Source organism: Triturus cristatus, chromosome 7, assembly GCF_964204655.1.
Source record: "Triturus cristatus chromosome 7, aTriCri1.1, whole genome shotgun sequence".
NCBI lineage: Eukaryota > Metazoa > Chordata > Amphibia > Caudata > Salamandridae > Triturus > Triturus cristatus.
The window spans coordinates 1,228,795,638-1,228,820,087 of NC_140590.1; the positions used below are offsets into that span (position 1 = coordinate 1,228,795,638).

Here is a 24,450-nt window from a genome sequence, read left to right on the forward strand (position 1 = left end):
GAGGCCTCTCCCCAAAGCCTGCTTAAAAAAAAGTGAAAAGCCATTTTCTGTATTTACCTACAGCTCATCATAGGCTTTATATTTACCACTCATTAACTTTCGTCTGGTTCTCTTGTAGATCTTCAATGTTTCCTGCAGCTTGAAGGAGACGGAGCTGGAGTACCTGGAGGTGAGCTTCTTGTATTTATCTACATGTTGGGTATATGTTATGTTATTTTATAGGATTTATAGAGCGCTTGGCTATCCCGGCAAGGGGACGTCCCAGCGCTAAAAGCCGGAGGTGAGGTTTCGAGAGGAGCTACTAGATAATTAGAAAAGCCAGGCCTTCACAGCCCTTCTAAAAGACAGGAGATTGGTTGTGTTTCTGATAGAAAGCGGCAGAGAGTTCCACAGAGCGGGTGCAAGCACCTTAAGTGAGAGTTCCCCTGCTCCCAGCCATCCAAGTAGCAGAGCGTACTTTTCATGTGGTGAACCCTGGGAGTTGAATCACATTTATGCACCTGTGAAATAAGTGGAATTATGGGTGCTGGCCTATGGTTTATTGTACGCAGTTGGTCCATGTGTCCCAAACCCGCTCAGAGAGGTGAAAAAGTGCTGATGTAGAATTATGCCAAGGGGATATCACAAACACCATCCATCTAACCCTCACCTAGGAAATGGTTTATGCATGCCATCTTGCTCTCGCCTTGGTTTCTGAATTGGATGGGTACACCTTCCATTAGGTCCAGCCAGATGTACCGACGGACAGAGCGGTGCCTCCTACCCTGAGCGGATGCCAGGTGAGGTGAGGAGCACACCCGAAAAAAGTCGGGGTTCCAGCTTACACTCCTGTGATAGCCTTTCCAAATTTGTGCGTACAGGAGTAAGACAGGTTGTATTGATTCAACCCGTGTTTTTGTTTGTTTTGTGCTAATTTTGGCACATAAAGCACAGTTTTGCAGTAGCATTTCATCTTCCTTGTGGTCCTGACGAAAGCTAGGGACATAATACCCTTAAGCTGAAACATGTAGACCCACCATTTTTATGGCCCCTGTACAGTTATTTGTTTAAAACTGTCTATGCACTGTTTTTACTTTGACACTAGGTTAGCACTTAATACAAATTCTTAGTACCCTGGTAGTCCATTTTAAACATCACCACCACTTTTTTTGCACTAACACTCCTTCGCACTGCAACCTTCACCCATGACAACATTTTGAGACAACTCATCTATGGCTTATTGCTATCACTAACTGATTCAATTTTGTGTATTATCTGTTAGCTCCCTTCGCTAATCTAGAAGGTTGTAGCACACAGATACACTAGGGTTTTTACCCAGTGGAATCCCAAATGATGATGCTTGCCACGTAAGTGGGTGATGGGATTCTATTCTCATAGAGAGACTCTCCTAAAGAAATAAGCCTGACTGGTTGTTGTAGTTTAACTTTTTTCCTAATCTTATTCTTCTCTAGACCAGCAGTTTTCATTTGTGTTGTTGTTACCCCTACTCATGCCCATAATCTGAACACCCACTGACTGGATAGGACGACTGAGGAAAGTCTGAAATCAGACTGAACCTGTGGCCCAGAGTGCAGTGCACTGCTCTTGGATGTCTGACAGCCTTGCTTTAAATTTAATGCCCATGACTGCAGCAGTACCATGGAAAATGTGCCGATCTCAGAGCTTTTCTGAGCACCTTTGTGACTAAGGTGCATTACCCAAGTACTTCCATGATCCCTTCCTGTGCCACAGTTGAATTATGTGCTGCAAATGGCAGCAAAAGCCCTGTGGATAAGAGATTTACACCATCGTACTGAGCAAACCGCGCTTACTCAGGAATATAAACCAGCATTGGCAATGTTGAAAGGTCTGACTTTAAAAGAAGGTTGGATGTCAATATGAAGCATTACACGTAAATAGCATGGGAATTGATATGTATTTGTGTGGAGGCAAAGAACTGTAGAATAATATTGGTGTATGTTGAAAGATCGGTGCAGTTGCACTGAAAATCCATGTAGCTTAATTACTGCCCTCCTCACATCTGTGCTGCTGGCAGATGAAAAACTTCCATTAGGCAGAACTAGGAGTGATAGCAGTTGACAGTGTAAATAGGAAAGGCTAAAGTGTGAATGCTGTCTGTGCGTGATGTCCACGGCGGGCGTCTGCCCTATTGTCTCCATGTCAGGACAGAAAAGGTGATTTCCATGTATAGTGCACCCACTTGGTTTAAGGGCAGAGTAACGTATGACACCACACAATTGCGTATATGCAGCTTTAAGTGGTGCCCAAAGTGTCAGATTTCTTTTCTGCAGAATACCTGCAATTTCACAAAATTGTGTGTATTACGGGAAATCTATTCTGCTGCTATATGGAGTAGCAATTCTTTGCAAGGGATGCCTAACCTAGGAATGTCACATGAAATTCTGCAGCGGACCTGCTTCGTGAGCTAAAATCAGGCAAGTTTTGCACTCTTCTCAGAATACAAAATTCAGAAATTATTCAAGATTATAATATTGCTCAGATCTAACATTAGCATAGTATTGATGCGCAGAGCTCACTCTTTGCAGGTTCTGTATCAGTTATCAGTAAGCGGCTCTGCTCTCCATGTCATCATGAAAAATATACTCTCTGACTTCCAGAAGTCTCTTTATCCCCAAAGACCTCCGGCATCCTTCCATCCAGTCACCCAATCAGTCCCAATCATGCATCACACAGGCGGAAATCCAGGGACTGCGGAGCAGTTTCTCCTCTTTCCTCCTGTTGGAACCTGCAGCTATCAAATACCCTTGACACCTTGTTGCTGACCTGCATTTACATCACAGTGGGTGTGTGGCATTAAAGGAACTCACCCTCCTAATCTGGATTCAGCTTGTGACATGGCGCAGCCCGCATGAATCCACCAGGTGGCTTTTAGTATAGGTAGGAAAATGGCATGCCCCCATCACGTTAACTAACTGAAAATAAATCTTCCACCACGTTGTCGCTCTAGAAACTCGACAAATTACATTGAAGGACAGAGTGAACGAACACTAAAGCACTACAGTTGTTGCTATAGTCTCATTTGTTTTTGATGCAGTTTCGTATAGGGCTGGACAAACCTTCCGGACGAACATGTACGAAGTGGGCTCAGATCTAATGGAAGGGGCAAAAACATGCCCCTTGCAATATGTACTACAATTATATTATCCCTTGCGAAACTAGGCCATACCTAAAAAGAAATAGGCTCTTCTGTTTCACAACTCATAATTAAAAAGAAAATCTGGATATTTTTCTGTAATCACTCTTTCCACAAACTTTGGAAAAGGGACTAACTGGATGTTGCAGTAGCCTCTTAAAGCATGTTGTTTGAATACTAGTGGAAGGATGCAAAGGTCTTTGCTGCTACTTGTAGCTCAGCACTGCTAAATAACATGCTTCTTATTTTGTTTTCTAACAGATGTTTGCACATGTGGCAGAGGAAGTCGGGAAGACGTTTTGCTTGGAGGCCATTCAGGTAAGCATCTCCTGGATTCCCATCCCGGCCTTTAATTGGAACGGGTACAGAGTATTCTCACACCTTTATTAGAGGACTTATTGGGCTGCTTCAAACTAGGACATTTTCGGATAATCTGGTGTGTCTGAAAGACCACTGTGGCTGAGTGGATTCAATCATGTTTCCAACGAGAAGCACTGTAGACGTTTTCTATGTAGTTTTAGGGCCATTGCTGTAGGCCAAACCTGGAGTATTATGTTCACTTTTACATTCCACCCGACTGGATGTTGCGTTACCAGCAATGTGGTGCTAAGGGGGAATTTCTATGCAAAAGAAACAATTGATGGACGGAATGCTGGACAATGCAAACATTCACCCCCAGTCACAAAGATCTGGGTTAAATCCATCATTCTTTTGCTCTCCACACCACCCCAGTTTGGACCCAGCCTAATGCAAATCAGTCTTGACCCTGTTCCTTGTGGGAACAGTCAAGCCCGAACTGCCAAGCCAGGTCCTCCCTGTACCGGAAACAAGCATCCTGGGACTGGTTTCAGGGCATCACCCTTCCTCAGCCAGGCTAGCTTAACTCCAGTAATGTAGTGAGCACGGGACCCACGTCTGGGCATACCCTTCCCACTTAGGGCGACATATGCAAAAGAAACAATTGATGAACGGAATGCTGGACAATGCAAACATTCACGCCCAGTCAGGTTAAATCCATCATTCTTTTGCTCACCACACCACCCCAGTTTGGACCCAGCCATATGCAAATCAGTCTTGACCCTGTTCCTTGTGGGAACAGTCCAGCTTGGCATGGTGAGCAAAATAACGATGGATTTAGGTCCAGATCTCTGTACTGGGGTGAATGTATGACATTGTTTTGCATTCTGTCCATCAATTGTTCTTTTTGCATTTGTCACCCTGAGTGGGACGGGTATGCCCAGATGTGGGTCCCGCGCTCTCCATGCCATTGGAGTCAAGCTGTTCGAGGCATGTGGGCTGCTGAATTCATATCTGTGCATAGATCGCCGCCTAGTGTTGGGTCCGGATGATTGCACATTGTTGTCCTGGAAGAGTCTTCGAAGTATCACGAGATAGGTGGCTCCTCCCCTGGACTACAGTGCGCATGGGCATCCTCTCCATCCTCAGATTGTTTTTTTCCGCCATTGGGTTCGGATGTGCTTATCTTAGCTCAAGTTAGGAAAACTTTTTTTAAGGCCAAAAGCCTTTAGGTATCGTCGGTATTGTTTGCGTTCGGTGTCGACAAATTATTATACTTGTTCTCGGATTTATTCACACTTTTCAGGCCTAGTTTCGGTCCGAACATCGATCGACGTTCGAGGATGGAATCGAGGACTCCCTTCAAGAGATGTCCTTTATGTCATGCGAAATATCCACACATCGATGTCCATCCGGTGTGTAACAAATGTTTATCACCGGATCATGATGAGTCAAGGTGTATGGCCTGCGCCCGGTTCCGGTCAAAGAAGACACTTCGGAATCGACGGGCGGCTAGATTGGAGGCCAAACAATCGGCGCCTAACCCGGTTAACATATTCAGCACCGAGGATGAAGAAGTCGAGAGCGTCGAAGAGATAGACTCGAGCCATGCTTCGGAGCATGAATCCCAATCTGACGACGATGATGAGGTGATCTTCGAGGACGAAGACGTCGTCGACGAGGTAAGAGACGACGATGAGGCCCTTGGGGCCGAGGAAGATAGCTCGGGCGAGGAGCTAGGCCAATCCGTCGATGCGGAGGCCGAAGGAGACAGTCTTGATAAGGCTCAGGTCGAGGGATCGCCTGCGGGCCGTACCCAAGATCAGTCGGATCGTTCTACAGCCCCGCCTGAAGGCCCGGCTTCGAACATTTCAAAAGAGCCAACAATATAAAAAAAGACTGGATTCGATTCAGTGAAAGCGAAACCAAACCCAGCACCGGTCAAAGCGAAACCGAAAGTGCAACTGGTTCCGGTCGGATCGAAGGCATCGAAGCCCTCCAATCCGTCGACACAGAAAAAGGACATCGGAGCCGACCAAAGACAGAAGGACTTCGGTACCGAGAAACCAATAAAGGGCTTCGGCACCGAGACACAGGGGAAGGCCCTCGGTCCCGAGAAGACGCGGCGGCCTATGGCACCGAAGGTTGGGGCACCAACCACCAAGGTCACGGTGGTCGATCCGACTACGTCAACACCGAAGAGTGCGGCGACTGCCAAAATATCGGATCAACAGGGCGTCGATCCCAAACTTCGGATCGAAAACCCGAAGGCTGGGAAGAAACCGGAGACCGCGTCGAGGCCTGTCTCCAAAGAGCCTATCGGTTCCAAAGCACCGTCTGCATTCACGTTCCAACAGGTGTCGGAGTCCCTACAGCGCAACCCTCGAACCAAAAACGGGTCCCGAACCACACAAGGTCGCCAAAGCTCCCTCGGCGCCGGCACCGATCAAGTTTGGATTGCCGCCACCAGGGGCACCGAAGATGTTCGAACTTAGGAGGAGTGTCGAACAACCACTAACAGTGTCCACGGAAAGAACCGATGTCGAGGACTCGCAGGACCAGTTTATCGACGCCGACACTGGTAGGCTGTTGTTCCGCAAGCGGAGAATTGTTCCAGAGAAGGCTTTGGACTCATACAAGATTCCACTAAAAAGGAAACTGGCATCAGGTTCGACGCCAGTGCTTGTAGAAACATTCCAAACCTATCATCAGGAACCACCATCCTTTTCTCCTACACACTCGGAGGCGGATGCAGGAGAGGGCTATATTGGGGATGATACCACTTATCCTGTGGATAATGACCCTGATGACCAACAGCAAGACCAAGATCAAGCATGGGGAGACCCTACTGACCAAGGTGACCCACAAGATGCTCCTGACACTCATCTTTATAATATCAAACCATCTCCCACTGAAGATACTGCTGCTTTTAACGCCCTCATTGAAAGGGCAGCTGCCAATCACGGAGTGGAACTCCATTCTGACTCTCTGGAGGAGGATTTCTTGGTGGACACGTTCTCCCCATCAGAAAGAACGGTCAAGACTCTACCAATGTTAAAAGGGGTTCTTAAACATGCTAAGGACATCTTTAAGGAAACGACCAGGGCACGGGTATTGAACCCGAGAATCGAGAAGAAATACAAACCAGCACCCGGAGACCCAATGTACATTAAGGGTCAATTGCCGTTGGACTCCATGGTAGTTTCTAATGCTCGCAAGAGAGCTAACTCGCAGACTACAGGTGATGCTCCTCCTCCAGACAAGGAGTCCAAAGTGCTAGAAACATCAGGCAAAAGGGTAGCGGCACAAGCAGCAAACATCTGGCACTTTGCCAACACTCAGGCACTCCTGGCCCGATACGACGGGTCACACTACGATACACTAGAAACACTGCTAGAACACCTACCAGATGAATACAAAGATGGAGCGGAGCTCCTCATCAGAGAGGGACAACTCATTACAAATGCGTCCATCAAATGCGCACTAGATGCAGCTGACACTGCAGCAAGGGCAATCAACACTAGTGTGATGTTGAGGAGGCACGCATGGCTGAGAATATTAGGCTTCAAACCTGAGATTCAAAATAATATCTGGAATCAACCAGTCAACCCAGACTTTTTATTTGGCCCGAGGTTGACACTACACTGGAAAAGATTAAAAAGGACACTGAAACTGCGAAATCTATGGGGGCTCTACAGTCGCAGCAGTTTCGGAGTGGCTCCTTTCATCGCCCCGGGAATAGAGGAGCAGCTAGAGGTCAGGGGTCCCAGCAGCAGTACAGTAAAGGAGGTACCCAGAGTACCTATAATAAAAACAATAGGGGTGGATATCGTGGATCCAGCACCAAAGGCAGACGACGAGGACACAACAACACCAGGTCCTCCGCCAATAACAAACAGTGACGTCTTGTCGCTGCCCCCCGCCCACATAACACCGGTCGGGGGGAGACTCCAACAGTTCCTGCCAGTCTGGAGTTCCATCACCACAGACAGGTGGATCAGAGAAATTGTCCAGTACAGTTATTGTCTGGAATTAACATCCAATCCACCCAACATACCACCAAGACACCGTCCTATGTCCGCAGAGCACTTAACATTATTGCGGCAAGAAGTACTACGTATGCTGCAAAAAGGAGCCATAGAGCTCGTGCCTATGGAACAGCGGGGGTCAGGGGTGTACTCTCTGTACTTCTTAATCCCCAAAAAGGACGGGTCTCTACGACCTATACTAGACCTCCGCCCTCTCAACCAATACATTCTGTCAGAGCATTTTCATATGCTCACCCTCCAGCAGGTTCTGCCGTTACTCAGTCAGGGAGACTTCCTAGCAACACTAGATTTAAAGGATGCGTATTTCCACATACCCATACACCCATCACACAAAAAATATCTCAGGTTCACTCTTCAGGATCAGCATTATCAGTTCAAAATACTCCCTTTCGGGGTAACAACAGCGCCCGGAGTCTTTACCAAGTGCCTAGCGACAGTGGCCGCACACTTAAGGAGACAGCACATTCACGTCTTCCCTTACCTGGACGACTGGCTTGTTCAGGCAAAGTCAGCCCAGCAGTGTGCCAGCCACATATCCCACACCATTCACCTTCTTCACAGTCTGGGATTCTCACTGAATTATCCAAAGTCACATCTCCAACCCGCCCACATACAGCAGTACCTGGGCGCGACCATAGACACTCTGGCTGCCAAAGCTCAGCCAAATTTAGCAAGAATCAACAGCATGCAACTGCTGATAAGAAAGTTCAGACCACAACACTCCCTTCCAGCGCGAGTGTTCATGCAGTTGATAGGCATGATGGCCTCCTGCATCTTCATAGTCCCGCACGCGAGACTACATATGCGCCCGCTTCAGGAGTGCTTGGCACGTCAATGGAATCAGACTCAAGGACAGTTGAAAGGCCTAGTGTTGGTGAGCGGTCGGGCATACAACTCTCTGCATTGGTGGAATCCACACAACCTATGCAAGGGCCGACCGTTCCAAGAGCCTGTTCCACAAATAATACTGACGGCGGACGCGTCACTCCAGGGATGGGGAGCTCATGTACTCAATTACACAGTGCAGGGACTATGGACGACACAGCAACAGAAGATGCACATCAACCTTCTGGAACTGATGGCTATCTTCCTGGCAATGAAGGCATTCAAAGTACACTTGTGCAACAAAGTCGTGTTGATCCGGACGGACAACATGACTGCCATGTACTACATACAGAAGCAGGGAGGAACACACTCTCCACAGTTGTCTCATCTGGCTCAGAGCATGTGGAAGTGGGCCATTCAGAGGAACATGTTCCTCATGGCGGAACACCTCCCGGGCAAGGACAACCAGATGGCGGATCTGCTCAGCAGACACAGCCACCAAATGCACGAGTGGGAGCTACATCCATCAGTACTCCAACCGTACTTCCAGCAGTGGGGTCATCCAGAGATAGACCTATTCGCCACAAGGGAAAACGCAAAATGCCAAAGCTTTGCCGCCAGGTTTCCGCATCCACAGTCGCAGGGCAATGCGATATGGATGAACTGGTCAGGCAGATTTGCGTACGCTTTTCCCCCAGCGCCATTAATACCGCTAGTGGCACGCAAACTAAGGCAACACTCAATGACACTCATCCTGGTTGCTCCAATGTGGGCACGCCATCCATGGTACACCACGTTACTAGAACTGTCCGTGGTGCCGCCTCAAAGACTGCGGCTAACACCCAAACTTTTAACACAGAACCATGGCGAAATTCAGCACCCAGATCCGCAACAGCTGAACCTGGCGATCTAGCTCCTGAAGTCTTAGAGTTCGGCTACCTGAACCTGCCTCCAGAATGTATGAATATCAACAAGGAGGCCAGGAGACCCACGACCAGAGCTTGCTATGCGGCTAAATGGAAAAGATTTGTCATTTACTGTAAAAACAATGACATTAATCCGCTGGATGCATCCATTCAGAACATCATCTGTTACCTGTTACACTTATACCGATGCAATCTGGCATACAACTCCATCCGTATACATCTAACCGCAATAGCGGCCTATCTTCAGAACAGGCAGCACCTCTCTTTATTCAAAGTGCCTGCCATCAAAGCCTTCTTAGAGGGACTCAAAAGAGTGATTCCTCCAACTCACCCACCGGCACCGGTGTGGAACCTGAATGTGGTCCTCGCCAGATTAATGGGGCCACCTTTTGAACCTCTACATTCATGTGAGATTCAATTCCTCACCTGGAAAGTAGCCTTCTTAGTGGCAATCACTTCGTTGAGAAGAGTTAGTGAACTCCAGGCACTAACCATTCAAGAGCCATTCATACAGGTTCACGCAAACAGAGTTGTACTACATACTAACCCCACTTTCATGCCTAAAGTGATATCGCAGTTCCACATGAATCAAACTACTGAACTGCCTGTTTTCTTTCCAAATCCAGAAAATGTCGCGGAGAGAATGCTCCATACACTAGATGTAAAGAGGGCCCTCATGTACTATATAGACAGAACAAAGGATTTTAGGAAAACAAACCAACTGTTTGTTGCCTTTTCTCCACAACACAAGGGCAACGCCATTTCCAAAGCAGGGATAGCCAGATGGATCGTTAAATGTATTCAAATTTGCTATGAAAAAGCTAAACGCACATTAACGATTCCTCCCAGAGCCCACTCAACACGAAAGTTAGGGGCGTCCATGGCTTTCCTAGGGAATATTCCTTTAGAGGAAATATGTAGAGCAGCCACATGGTCCACTATACATACATTTACAAAACACTGCTGTGTAGATGTACATTCCAAACAGCAGGCAGCTGTAGGACAGGCTGTTCTCAAGACACTTTTTCAGACTGCTGCAGCTGGCACGGGCAGCCGCCGCTAATGGAGGGACTGCTATATAATCTATGCACAGATATGAATTCAGCAGCCCACATGCCTCGAACTGAATATGCTACTTACCAGTATGCATCTGTTCTTGGCATGTAGGGCTGCTGACATTCATATCGCCCACCCTCCTCCCCGGCGCCTGTAGCGGCTGCAGCACTCAGAATTACTGTATAGCATGGTCATCACATACGGTATCTACTCCATCACTGCCACAATGGCGAAAAACAATCTGAGGATGGAGAGGATGCCCATGCGCACTGTAGTCCAGGGGAGGAGCCACCTATCTCGTGATACTTCGAAGACTCTTCCAGGACAACAATGTGCAATCATCCGGACCCAACACTAGGCGGCGATCTATGCACAGATATGAATGTCAGCAGCCCTACATGCCAAGAACAGATGCATACTGGTAAGTAGCATATTCAATCTTGGCTGAAGAGGGGTGAAACCCCGAAACCGGTCCTAGGATGCTTGTTTCCAGTCCAGGGAGGACCTGTCCTGGCAGTTCGGGCTGGACTGTTCCAATTGGGCATAGCGTCAAGACTGATTTGTATATGGCTGGGTCCAAACTGGAAAGGCATGGTGAGCAAAAAAACTATGGATTTAGGCCCAGATCTCTGTACTGGGGTGAATGTACGACATTGTTCTGCATTCTGTCCATCAATAGTTCTTTTTGCATTTGTCACCCTGAGTGGGACGGGTATGCCCAGACTTGGGTCCCGTGCTCTCTATGCCACTGGAGTCATGCTATCCTGGCTGAAGAGGGGTGAAACCCCAAAACCGGTCTTAGGATGCTAGTTTCCAGTCCAGGGAGGACCTGGCCTGGCAGTTCGGGCAGGACTGTTCCCATTGGGTGCAGGGTCAAGACTGATTTGCATATGGCTGGGTCCAAACTGTAAAGGCATTGTGAGCAAACAAACAATGGATTTAGGCCCAGATCTCTGTACTGGGGTGAATGTATGACATTCTTCTGCATTCTGTCCATCAATTCTTCTTTTTGCATTTGTGACCCCGAGGGGAATTTCTAGTCATTGCCACTGAACTGCACATGAGAGGTCTACCTTTTCTCAATCTGGTGATTCCAGACAGTATGGACGTCGAACACGTGTGTAGCGGGAAGACTTGTTCTGATAATCTCAGTCCCTTCCATCTTATTTACATATGAGTATCTCTTGCTTCTCTTGCCCTAAGTGTGGTCAAATAAGAAATCAAGTCATACACTGCCTGCTTTGTGATAGTCTCACAGTTTTAATCAACATTATCCCTCATACAGAAGGGCCATATTACCCATCTCTGTGATAAAACAACACATATTTACGAATACAGGTGCACCTCAGCTGCCCACCTTTATTCAATAAGCAGTTTGTTGGGTGCTATGCATCTTCTTGTGGTTACTTCAGAGTGCTTTTGGTATTCAGTTAAGATAGGTTTGCCTTCATATGGGAAGATAAACCTCCTCTTCGATTTCCACAACCCCTTCTGGTGCTTTACTATGCACCTACTGAGGTTCCAAGATTCACAATATGGAAGGGATTGTTCACCTTTCCTAGGATCTCTCTGGTTTTCCCTCTCCTGCCAAAAGCAATAGCAATAAATGAATGAGACGGAGAAAACTTTTGAACCTGTATTAGATCTGTTTCCTTAAAACCTCTTTGCTACAGTGAAATTTAGGCAAACTTAAACTCTCTTTGAAGGAGTCAACGAGGGACTCAAGCTGTAAACATGCCCCCTGCCAGACCCCTCTCCATGGACAAGTGAAGTCAAGACCTTCATAAGCCGTTCTCACAACTCGCTCTGGTAGTCCGGTAAATGTGAGTGATCGTACACTACCTGCTTACTAGCAATCAAAAGAGCCCTGGTTTCTTCAGCTGCAAACCACAGCCAGCTTTGACCGACTGACAAGCCCAGGGAGTTTACATGATTATTACTCCAGTTTGGTTAGTTGTGACCCATGCAGCTCCTGGGTCCACAAGTGTCCTGTTCTAGCTCAGAAAGGGCTCCTCATTGTTCAATGTGTGTTTTTTAAAGGTCATGCAGCCCCCTCTTAATTCCAGGGCACAAGAACAGATTTCTAAAGCCACAACCCATTAGTAATTTCTCATGACTCTCATGCTTTCATCAAAAAAATCATTTCAAGCACTCGCTTTCTCTCCTCGACTCATGCCAGTCTGAATCTCACCTGTGTTGTCACTTGTGAGTCACTCAGTCCTCTTGATATATATAGACTCGCATCCACATCACTGCAGGCCCACGACCCCGCATCCGCAAAGGTTTGTCACACTGAACATACTGTCTCATATGTCACTCATCTTTGCAGACTTAGTTTGTTTACAGGATTCATGCGCTAGAAACATTAAAGACACTGGGGCCTATTCACAGAGGTAACTTACACTTTTAAGTAATTTGCACACGTAATTTGCTCCTAGACTTTTGAGTAACTTTACTACTTATGGCTGTTCACCATTCGAGTGTAAAGTTACTCAAACGGGGGGTGGAGCCACATTTTCGAGTGTAAGTTACTGCTGCCAAAATGGAGCAATAATAAGCCCAGCCCCACAAATGGCCACCCACTGGTACTGCAACACCCTCCCTTAGAAATCAATGGAGGTAGGGATTTAAATAAAAGCCTATAGAAAATAGTCAAATTAAACTATTTAAATAATTTAAAAACATAAATACATTTAATGGTAATAAAATCTAAATATAAAACATGTATGCAATTGTAAAGTATTTAAAAATTATAGTAACCTTTAAAATATAATGTAAATGCAATTCCTTGTATACAAATTCATACATTATGAAAAATATGTTTTTTACTTTGGGTGAGAATGTTTTCAAACTTTAAAAAATAATTGTAATTAAAATATTTAAATTGATTAAATATTTATTTACAAAATAGGTTAATAGCGCAGTATTATTTTTTAATTGTATTCTTCATTTAAAACGCATATATACAATTAATATACTTTACTATTTAACTTTAGAAGATTTTACGTTCCTTTTCACTTTAGTGTACCAAAGGGGGATTTCTGCCACCAGAGTTTATTGTTTATTAAATAGTATTAAAAGAGATGCATCTAATTATTTAAAAGAAATGAAAAATGGAATTATATTAAAACAAAAAATTATTCTACATTATTTCATCAATTCCAAAAATGTTCGTAAACAATTTAAAAATAAAATTAGATTTTTTTTTTATCATTACATTACAGGTATTTATATTTTTAACTAGTTGAAATAATTAAATGTAATATAACTTTCTTATGGAGTTCCTACCTCCATTAAGGGAGGGTGTTGTAGTACCAGTGGTAGGCCATGTGTGGTGCTGGTCATACTCCAGCTCTGAGCTGGAGTACATTTACTACTGTTTTAGGTCTTTTTTAGCTGTAGTAACTTTAGCAGCGCAGTTTGTGAAATGCAATGGGCTTACTCTTTTGTGGGGGAGGCATGTTCCTCCCTAAACCCCTTCCTAGCCTTTCCTAAACTCTGCCTTACTCATCCCTAAATCTTTCCTATTTACTAGGAAGTGTGTCCCATTTTCCAGCCCCCCCGGGTATCTCCCACATTTACTACTTAGGGCCCAATTCTGATGCGGTTTGGAAAGCTTCCCGACCGAATGGGTTTGGGAATGGTTTCCGACCAAATCAGATCGGGAGAGACCAACCAACCGAGTACGATGCATCCGGATGCTTCCAGATACAATTTGGTTGGACTACCATTGACTTCAATGGGAGCCTTTGTTCCGACCGAATGCATAGGCTCCCATTGAAGAAAGGGGTGGCTGAGGAAAATCGGGCACACTTTGGCGGGCACCCCCTGGTGCCTGCCACACTGTGCCTGGCTGGTAAGGGGGTACCCATGGGCCCAATTGGGAAGGCTCCAGGTGCAGGGGGGCCCACTACGGGCCCCCAAAGTCTGAATTCGACTGCTGATTCGAGTCGGAAGGCAGTTGGAAAGGCTGTCCAAATCTAGCATCGTACTCGGTTGTTCCGAAATGCGGCCCATACAGACATACTGTTGGACTTGGCCCTTTTTGCAGGGTCATCCCAGGACTTTTTGCCTTCCTCCTGTATTTATTTTGACCTGCTGTTTGTGGTTTTCTGACTCTGGGCACTTTACCACTGCTGATCAGTGCTAAAGTGCATATGCTCTCACTGTAAATTGTTGTTATGGATTAGTGATTCCATGATTTGGCATATTTGATTAACTTGTCAGACCCTAGTACCGTGCACTGTGTGCCCAGGGCCTGTAAATCAAATGATGCTAGTGGGCTGCAGCACTAATTGTGCCACCCACAGAAGCAGCCTGTAAAATGTAACTCTGACCTGCCATTGCAGAGACTGTGTGCAGTCTCGTACTGCCATGTCGACTTGGCAAGTGTACCCACTTGCCAGTCCCTAAAGCTTGCCTTTTCTACATGTTAGTCACCCCTAAGGTAGGCCCAAGGTACCCCTGTGGGCAGGGTGCATTGAATGTGAAAGGTAGGACATGCCCTGATGTGTGTGGCATGTCCTGATAGTTAAATATTGCCAATTTTGTTTTTCACTATTGCAAGGCTACCTGTTCCCATAGGACAGAATGGGGAGTTTGTTTATAACATCTTATAAACATAACTGGCCCTAGGAACAAGGTAGAAAAACAAAGTTTAGTATGCCTGAACTCAGCATATTAAAATGCATCTTTTTGTGAAGGTGATTTTTACACTCTGTGGTTGAAAATACCACATTTAGAAAGTAGGTATTTTCTTGCCTAACCATCCAGTGTGCCTCTGCTAGGTTTGTGTATTGCATGTCTGGCTTTCGGATGACATGGGCTGGAGAGGGGCAGTGGCTCCAGAAGTCTGATGAGTTAGGGATGGGCTGAATAGACCTGGGCTGCATTTAGAGTAGGCGGAGGAGATTTCCTTTCACCTGATTGGGCCTGGTCTGCCTTCAACAATGCGGTCTCTGCCTCCTGCCAGGAAGCTGCACCAGTGAAGAGAGAACTGGTTTTGGCTGGGTACAGACACTCTCTGCCTTCAGAGAACAAAGGATTTTGTGATGTACATTTTGGGGCCCAGACCCCAGAACTTTAGATCACTGCTGAACTAAGGAACCTGCCAGGAAGAAGGACCGGAAGAGCTAGAGGAAGAGTACTGCCTCTGTGCTGTGTGCTGTTGAGGTTGGCCTGCAGTCATTGCTTCTGTCTTGGGTTGGGAAAGGACTGGACTCTTCTTTCATCATCCTGCTGTTAGTTTTCTCCAAGGGCTTGAAGTAGAGCTTGCCTCCTATTGGAAGTCTCAGGAATAGAAAATACTTCAAAGATAATTTCTGGGAAATCAAGGGGAACCTTTCCAAACGCCACTGGGTTCGGATTAGGATATTCCTAATGCCTAACTCGCATCGTACTCGGTCGGTCAGAAACCTTTCTGAGTCAGTCGGAAGACACGTTCCCGATCCGATTTGGACGGACCAAATGCCATTAGGAGACTCCTAACCGCAGTGAGATTCACACTTGTAAGTTTGTGAACAGCATTTTCTAGTTGATACATTGTACTAATTTACATACTACAAAATGCAGTTTGTGAATCATTCCCACAGAGATGAGTGGCGAAACTAGTTTGCAATTTTGCTTCCAAGCCCTGTAAGAAAAACTGATAGGGCACACTTCACAAGTCACATATGTATGAAAACCTATCACTAAAGATTTAACCAGTGTTTGTGAGAAAGTGGCTCTGTATATACTGTTCCTTAATAGGTACAGGGTGTACAGAGCCCACAGTCCCCAAGGGTTTAAGAGAGGCTAAAGTTAGATATAACCTTACTCTCTAAAGTGGTAGCTTGGTCGAGCAGTAAGGCAACATCAGAGGACAGTGTAAAGCACTTGTACACACTCAGTCAGCAAATAGTCTCACACACTCAATAACTGAACTCTAGGCCAAAGATGTGTATATATATATAAAAAAATATATGCTAGTTTTATTTTAGAACCAACAATAGGTATTAAAATATACTTTCTCAGAATGTATATTTATATAAATGCTTTTGCAATATGCAATTGACTTTTGTAAACAGTTACATGTGGTTGCAATAGGCAACACTATTTTAAACACAATAATGCATTGAATTCAATGGAAGTTTCAAGTTATTTGCAACAGATTACTTTTAGGATTACTTTTGGAATTCCAGGACTGGATCCTAGATTCAGTCCTGGATCAGTACTTAGAATTAAGTGATGAAAGTCGACTTAATTGCTGTGATGATTTTTAAACAATATTTAGCTATTTTAAAAGTTGACACTTAGAAAATATTTCAGAGAAAACAGTCAATGATTCCCTATGGAAGAAATTCAAGTTGCAGGTACAGTGTGTTCTCGTTACTTTTGTAATCCAGTACTGGGTACCTAGACTCAGTACTGGGACCTTTATCCAAAACAAGTAAGTAATTACGTTTTCAGATATTATACAATTTTTAAGGAATATTTAAAGATTGCAGAAATTGACACTTAGAAGAAATTTCACAGAAAAACAGTCAATGGATTCCTATGGGAGAAAATTAGGTTACTGGTAAGTACAGTTGTAAGTATTTTTCAGAGTCAGCTCTGGGCACCAAGATCCAGCACTGGGAGCTCACCTAAGAGCAGGTGAGTATTTTCGTTTTCGTTACTCGGCTGATTTTTGGTGAATATTTTAAGATTTGAAAACTCCTCACTTAGAAGAAATTTCAGGAAAAAGCCAGCCAGTTTAAAGGTAAGTTCTCGACTGGCAGAGTTGAGGTTCTGGGCATAGACTCAGGGGTCCCCCAGGGTCAGGTAGGTACAGTTAGTTCACCCTCAGCGACACTAGGGCAGCCGGTTGCAGAGAGAGTTAGGCCCAATGTTATCCTATGATGGATAGGGGGGCCTTGGTTGGTGGCTGCTGACCAGCAAGCCACGCGGCTGTGGGAGCTGGGCTCCTGGTCACTTACTCAGGGCAAGTGGGGAAGTAGATAGGTGTAGAGGTTGCACTGCCAGGGCCACTCGGGCGGCTGGGTGCAGGGTGCTTTTGAGCCCTCGGGCGCTCAATTGATTTCAATGGGAAATCTCCAGTTTAGAAAAAGACTGCAAGCTCGGGGACGAGGATTCTTCAGGTGCCACCACCACTTCGAGAGGTAAGTTGGGTAGTTGGAGGATAGGTAGGTACCCCGGGAGTGGGCACAGGGGGCCACGGGGCGCCGCGTGCAGGGGTGCCTTTTGGTGTCGGGAAATCTTACCCTCTGTTGATCGCGGTAGAGGGGGCACCTTGTTCTGAGGCTGCAGGCTTCTTCAGGAGGGTCGAGGGAGGTCCTTGGCTGCCGGACTCGAGGTCACAGTCGCAGTGGGGTCGTCCTCGTGGTCTTTGTTCACTCCGGCACTGGCCAGGCTTGGCTGGTGCAGAGTGTGCTGGGTTCACGGTTCCGGGTGCTGCCAGGTATTAGAAATAGGTTTTGAGTAGAGCCTCTACTCATGGGAGTCCCAGGGGCTTAGTGCCAAAAGGTAGCCAGGTCCTCCGGGGTATGTGAGGTTGCTGGCCACAAGAGATGCCGGGTTGGAGCAGGAGCAGGTTCGAGGGTCGACAGGCCGGTAGGGCTGGGGCCAAAGCAGTTGGTGTCTTCCTCTTCTTAGCAGCTGGGCAGGTCTTCTTTCTTCTTGCTCTTCTTTGTATTCTTGGAATCTGGAATCTGGGGAAGGAAGGTTCAGGGTGCCCCTAAATACTAGATTTAGGGGTGTTACAGGTAGGTGAAGGGCAGGGACCAATGGGTCCTTTCCTGGGGTGGGTACACCCCCTATCCTGCCTCTCTCCGGTGGGAGGGGGGCAGTAGCCTAGTCCTGATAGGATAGGGCTCCTCATCTTCAAGATGGCGAGAGCCCGGAGATGTGCTTCACCTCGCCTCCCCCCACCTGAGGGTTGGCAGGCTGGCACATCCCCTGTCCTTATTTGGGGTTTCCGGCCAAAGCTTCCCGCCAGAGTGGGGGGTTGCAGTGGCCTGGGGAAGCTCACAGAGGTGGCATGCCTTTGAACCTTCCCCCTGCCCATCCTGGGGGAGGAGATTTAGCACCTCGCCCAGGATGTGCATTGTTGCAGGCCCAGGAGAGCAGGGGCTCTCCTACCCAGGGGTCCAGCAACATGTCTGCTGTGTGGCAGCCTAGGCAGCCTCAGAGCAGAAGTGGATTGTAGGTTAGGTTTAAGGGGGCATCTCTAAGATAACCTCTGGGGTGCTTGGTACATTAAATCCCACATTGGCATCAGTGTGGGTTTAATGTGCTGAGAAGTTTGATACCAAACTTCTTAGTCTTCAGTGTTGCCATTATGGTGCTGTGGAGCTCGTGTTTGACGAGCTCTCAGCACCATGTACTCTTAAATGGCAGCACTGCACTTACAGTGCTCAGGAACGGACCTGGGTACTGTAGGGGCACAGGGCTCCTGCTCCTGTGCCCACACCATTGGCATAAGGCACCCAACTAGAGGGGTGGCTGATGTATGCCATGGCAGTGTAGGTGATGGGCATGGCACACAGGGATGTGTGCCATGTCGACTTTGTTTTTGTCTTGCGCCCAAACACTCAGCCTGCAAAGGCAGTGTGTGTGTGTAAGGGTACAGGGCCTCCAAGGGTGGCACAATGAGTGCTGCAGCCCTTAGAGGCCTTCCCTGGTCACAAGGCCCTGGGTACCTAGGGTACCATTTACCAGGGGCTGACATGTGGCCAGGGTTTGCCAATTTGGGTTTTGTTTGTTTTAGGGAAGGAACATAGGCCCTGGGCACCTGATTGGCAGGAGTCCAGGGGACACTCAGTCAAAGTACATTCAGCAATTCAGCAAAAAGTGGGGGCATACCATGCAAGAAAGATGGCACTTTCTCACAGTGTTCGAGAAAGGAAAGAAAAAATATGTTTACAAAAGTAGAGCACAGGAAGTGAATGTCCTTGCTGCGTCACCCCGGAGGGCCTTCATCACATGACCTACAGAATGCAGTACTACCTTAAAAATAGTGTAGACGGTGATAAACATAAAAAGTGAATTAGGTTAATGTAAAACGGGCGCCATTTTGGAGCTGTATAAATTGGTATACTAACATGTACACTAACATCTTTGGCTATGCCCTATAAATCACAAAATACAATTATAGGCAGTCTGGCTCAGTGCTCTACGTAACTGAAATGACATTCCTGCAGTAAAAGCACAATCTAACCCAATGAAACGTAAATGAAAACGTGCTGGGCAAATCAGAAAAATGTAGCACTGAGGCTGGTTTGTTAGCAAGGTCAATCAATCCATCAAATAGTATGAACACATGGCATAAGAAAATGCAGTAAGCTGGCATCAAAAAAATACTGCCAAAGGAAGAGAGAAATATTAATCATGTGTAGGCAAATCACACTATGGGCATCATAACGATAGCAGTCGGACGAGTGTCCGACTGCCATTGTTTCAGGCCCGAGACCGACCGACAAGGGGTCGACAGTCCTGAAAGCCCAATTACGATACGACCGCCAAGCAGGTGGTCGTAAACATCCCTTTTTCCATTGCGGCCTGTGCTGCGGCCCGGAAAAGGGCCGCCCCACAAGCCACAATAGAAAAAGAAATCTTTTTAAACATCCATGCACTGTGGGCCTGGTACCAAATGGTGCCTGGCACACGGTACATGGATGTTTGGGGGGCACCACATGTGCCCCCCCAGGCCATATAGCAGATGTCCTTGGGGGAGAGGGACCCTTCTAGGTGCCTCCAAAGTCTTTTTCCGACAGCCTTTCCATGGCCGTGGGACCACCATGAAAAGGCTATCGGAAAGGGACATAATCCCTACATTGTAGGGATTAGGGTCCAACCGATGCCCCAGTGAGCACCGTAAGCCTGACAGAGTCGTTGGTCTGTCCCTCTGACCGCATCTTAATGCGGCAGTCGGACAGCTATCCTGGCTGTCGGGTGGACCGCCACTAACAGCCTGTCGGTGGCAGTCTGCACGACACCATAATCAGGCCCTATGTGAGGGGCCAACATCAGTCATGGATACACCAAACAGAGGGAAATACCCTCACTCGGGAATGATCCATGGTACCGAGTGCCAGGAAATAAAGCCTAAATAGGCAAAAGGGGCATACATGATAAATAAATATGAAATCAAACTGATAACTATCCCCTCCCAAGGTCACACACCAGACCCAGTGTGCAAGGATATAGCCCAAGTGGGTATGGATTAATGAGAAAACCTTCATTTAAAAAAAATCCCTGTATTTAATAAATGGCTGATTTGCACTCACAAAATAAACATAGCTACAGACGCCCTGAAATGGGTAAAAGACAAATGAAAAACAAATCTTATCTGAGCAGGAACCAGACATCCAGGTGCTATGTAGGGGAAAAGGTTAGGCGACCCCGCCAGGAAGCAACATCACAGCTAGCTGAGATACCCTTCCTTTCTTCCTGAAATAGAAATAAACTTGTAACTGTTAAAACCAAAATTTGCAAAGAGTTACACAAAGCAGAAGAAAAGAAAACCCGCAGAGGCTACAGAGCTAGAAATACCCCATGTCAGACAAAAATGTGACCAAATAGCCCAAGTATTCAGCAAACTAACAAGGGACAGGGGGGGGGAACTACTCATTGCATTAGTAAACCCTCAGTTCTTCTTCAGGGTTGAGACCTCCTGGGCTCTTATATCTCGATTCTTTTCTCAGTGTCAGAGTCCTGTTCTCAATCCTCAAAATGTCTGTCATCAGGATAGTGAGGATCTGCATTGTCGGTGGCTCTCATATGTTCAAGAACCTTTTTTTTCACTATATGTACAGTATCTTTATTACAGCGACACTCAAGGCTATATATAACATACTGGGAATTACAAGTGAGTAACTGAGTGATGTTCCTAGTCCCCCTCCCATATGGCACCTCAAAAACCTTTCTACTTCTGCTATTCTTACAAGCCTTGCATTGGCCACATTGCAAAAACCCTGTTAGACGGACAGTAGTGTTGTTATTGATAGTCATATCACATTTGACTAGTAGGTCCCTTAGCGAGAGGTCCTTGCTGTAGGTCACACTGGGTCTATTCTCAATATACTTACCAATGATGGGGTCAAATCTTAAAATTTTCCAATTCTGTGAACCCATTTTCTTGATGTTTTTGTAGCACGCATTGAATGCGGTCACCAGACAGATACGTCAGTATGCCTATGTCAGTCTCACGTATCCTGTTCTGGAATAGAGTCTTATCTCGACTGTTTTAATGCTTTCAGCAGCCTTTTTTACTACCCACCAAAGATATCCTCTCTCTGTGAATCTAGTAATCATCCTCCTTTTTTCACCTTCAAATGACTCATCATTACTGCAGTTCCTCCTTGCCCTCAGCAGACCCTTGTTGGGGATACTCCACCCTGAGAGTCTCTGGGTAACTGCTGAGGGCATGGAGAAGGCTGCTACCCGTGGTAGGCTTTCTAAACAGGCTGGTTACAAGTTTATTATTCACAGCATCAGTCTGTACTTTGAAAAACACAATTCTGTCTCTGCTGGTGGTACATGTAAACCTCAGATTGAGAGTATTATCCATCAATTTGTCCACAAACTCCCTTGCCGGTCTTTGTATACCTTTCCAGGCGATAAAAAGGTCATCAGTATAACGCACCCAAAGCAATTGCCTTTCCATCTCTACTGCTGCGTCCTCTGCGATGGACACCTGTTCCTCCCACCACTCTCATGAAAAGTATCTTTCGCATCATACAGCATTTAAGGGACGGAAGCGGAAATAGGGTGGAAATTACTGGGAAAGGAACGATCATATGCAACCCCCAGATCATCAAGAAAACTCTCCAAATTCTTGTTCTTAACCTAGTCAGTTTGATTAGTCTCTAGTGCATCTAAGGTAACAGACAAATCAATGCCACCAGTTGTGAGATTACTAAGATTATCGGACATCCCACTTTTCTTGGAGTCCATGTTTATCCTAGATTTCACTTGGTACAATTTTTTAGAATACATATCCATATCCAAGACAGTGGTTCACTTTCAGTTGATCGCGGTGCTCCTTTGCAAAGTGTTGGGGGAAATGGGTACAGGTGAAAACAAAACTTCTTGCCCTGTCTGGAGCATGAAGAATGGAAGTGAAAACATGTGTTCGAGGCATATGAGCTGCAGATTACACACTGTGCATAGATCGCCATCTGGTGTTGGGCCCGGATGTTTGCACTTGTTTTTGTCTTGGAAAGTCTTTGGAAGTCACGAGGTGTTTGGATCATAGTGCGCATGGGCATCGGCTCCATCCTCAGATTGTTTTTTTCCACCATCGGGCTCGGATGTGTTCTCGCGTTCCAGTTCGGAACCGTTAACGGTTTTCTCGGTATTGTTTTCGATCGCGTTTCCAGCCACACGCGACCCTTCAACTTCGAAGTCTTCGATTCCGGTTGTCGACAAAGGCCTTCGGGCCTACCCGGGCCTCATCTCCGGCTCATGGAAAGGACACCATTTAAAAAGTGTCCTCGATGTGGGTGGAAGTTTCCCCACATCGACCTACATGAGGTGTGCAACCTCTGCCTCTCACCGGAGCACGAGGCCAGAGACTGTCCAGCTTGTGCCTCCTTCCGCTCCAAAAAGACCATTCGGGACCGACGAGCTCGAAGAACAATGGCGCGCTGTCATCTTCGATCCCCGACGACTTCTTTCAAGAGGGCGTCGATGTTCCGGAGCAGGGTCGAGTCGAGGAAGCCCTCATCAGCGCCTCCAAAGCAGATGATTCCGACGTCGAAGACATCACTCCAGCTCAAAGGGCCGTGAGTACAGATGTCGACCCCCCCCCCTCGACACCGTCAAAAAAGGCTTCGGTACCACCGCCACTTTCGGGCCCAGGTGCATGCCGAGACACTGCTTCCCATGCCCCGCTTTCGGGCCCGGTAAAGAAGCCTAGTAAGCCTTTAAGCGACTCTGGCTCGAGTCAGCCCACCCTCGGTACCGAGAAGCAACATCCGGCACCAAAGAAAAAGACGTCATCGACCTCATCCACGCCGACCGCTGCTCCCACATCAAAGCACTCCGCGTCGAAGGCTAGCACCAGTTCCTCGGCACCGACAACACCCTCGGAGCCGAATAAAAAACGCCCGCCGAAAGCCCCCGATACTTCCAAGCCAAAGACCTCGGAACCGAAAAAACAGCAACCGGTTCCAACTGATAGAGACACTTCAAAACTACATGGTTCCAAGCCTAGAACCGCTACCGAGTCAACGCCGAAAAAACTTACGCCACCGAAGCCCTCGGGTCCGAAGGATCCGTCTCCCACAGATGAACTGTTTCGTCCAGATCCTAACCAGAAGACTTTAATGAAGGATCCTAAGACTGGTCATTTAATGCTCAGCATCAAGAAAAGACCACTAGAAATGCCTGCGCCCGCACCACCACCAAAGAAGAGAGACTTTGCTACCTCTACATTATGGATTCCTTCTCCTTCTCCCCCTCCCACCACACCACTCTCCCACACCATCACCTACCCCAATAGATGATGATAATGATGACAACACATCAGATGATGCAGGGGAGGTGCAGACGATCAACGCCTTGGGGACCCTACTCCTACTGGCTCCCCAGACCCATGGGATGATTACAGTGTCCCAGATGTCCCTTACACCCCACAAGACGATATTTATCCCTCCAGGCCTTCCCCCCCCCAAGAGGAGAATATCAGATTCAACCAGCTCCTTCAAAGAGCTGCCCAATACCACGGGGTGGCCCTGCATACAGACCCAGTAGAGGAGGATTTTCTTATGGATACCTTTGATACCACACAAAGGTCCACCTCAACACTGCCCATGCTTAAAGGGGTCATTAAGCACACACCAGTGATCTTTAAAGACCCCGTCAGAGCTCGGGTCGTCAACCCAAGAATAGAGAAAAAAAATAAAGCTGCCCCTACTGACCCAGTATACATTAAGGGCCCCGCACCACTAGACTCCCAAACGTCAGGTGACGCACCACCACCAGACAAAGAATCAAAACTCCTAGACGCCTCTGGCAAACGCACAGCGTCACAGGCAGCAAATATTTGGCGCATTGCTAACACCCAAGCGCTCCTAGCCAGGTATGACAGGGCACATTATGACGAGCTTGAGTCCATTATGCAGCACCTCCCTGACAAATATAAAAACAGGGCCAGTGAACT

General features: G+C 46.8%; 1 protein-coding gene and 1 long non-coding RNA gene across 2 annotated transcripts in view; one reads left to right on the forward strand and one right to left on the reverse strand.

The window, feature by feature from the left end:
• The window catches only part of RNF112 (ring finger protein 112), a 231,936-nt gene that overhangs the window by 112,907 nt on the left and 94,579 nt on the right, over positions 1 to 24,450 (forward strand). Inside the window, exons 7-8 of the mRNA XM_085618642.1 lie at positions 119 to 169; positions 3,416 to 3,472. Of these exons, the coding sequence (XP_085474768.1) occupies positions 119 to 169; positions 3,416 to 3,472 (108 nt within the window). The remainder of the gene's footprint in view (positions 1 to 118; positions 170 to 3,415; positions 3,473 to 24,450) is intronic.
• LOC146811671 (uncharacterized) overlaps positions 1 to 24,450 on the reverse strand; it is a 143,302-nt gene that overhangs the window by 35,453 nt on the left and 83,399 nt on the right. The window lies entirely within an intron of this gene.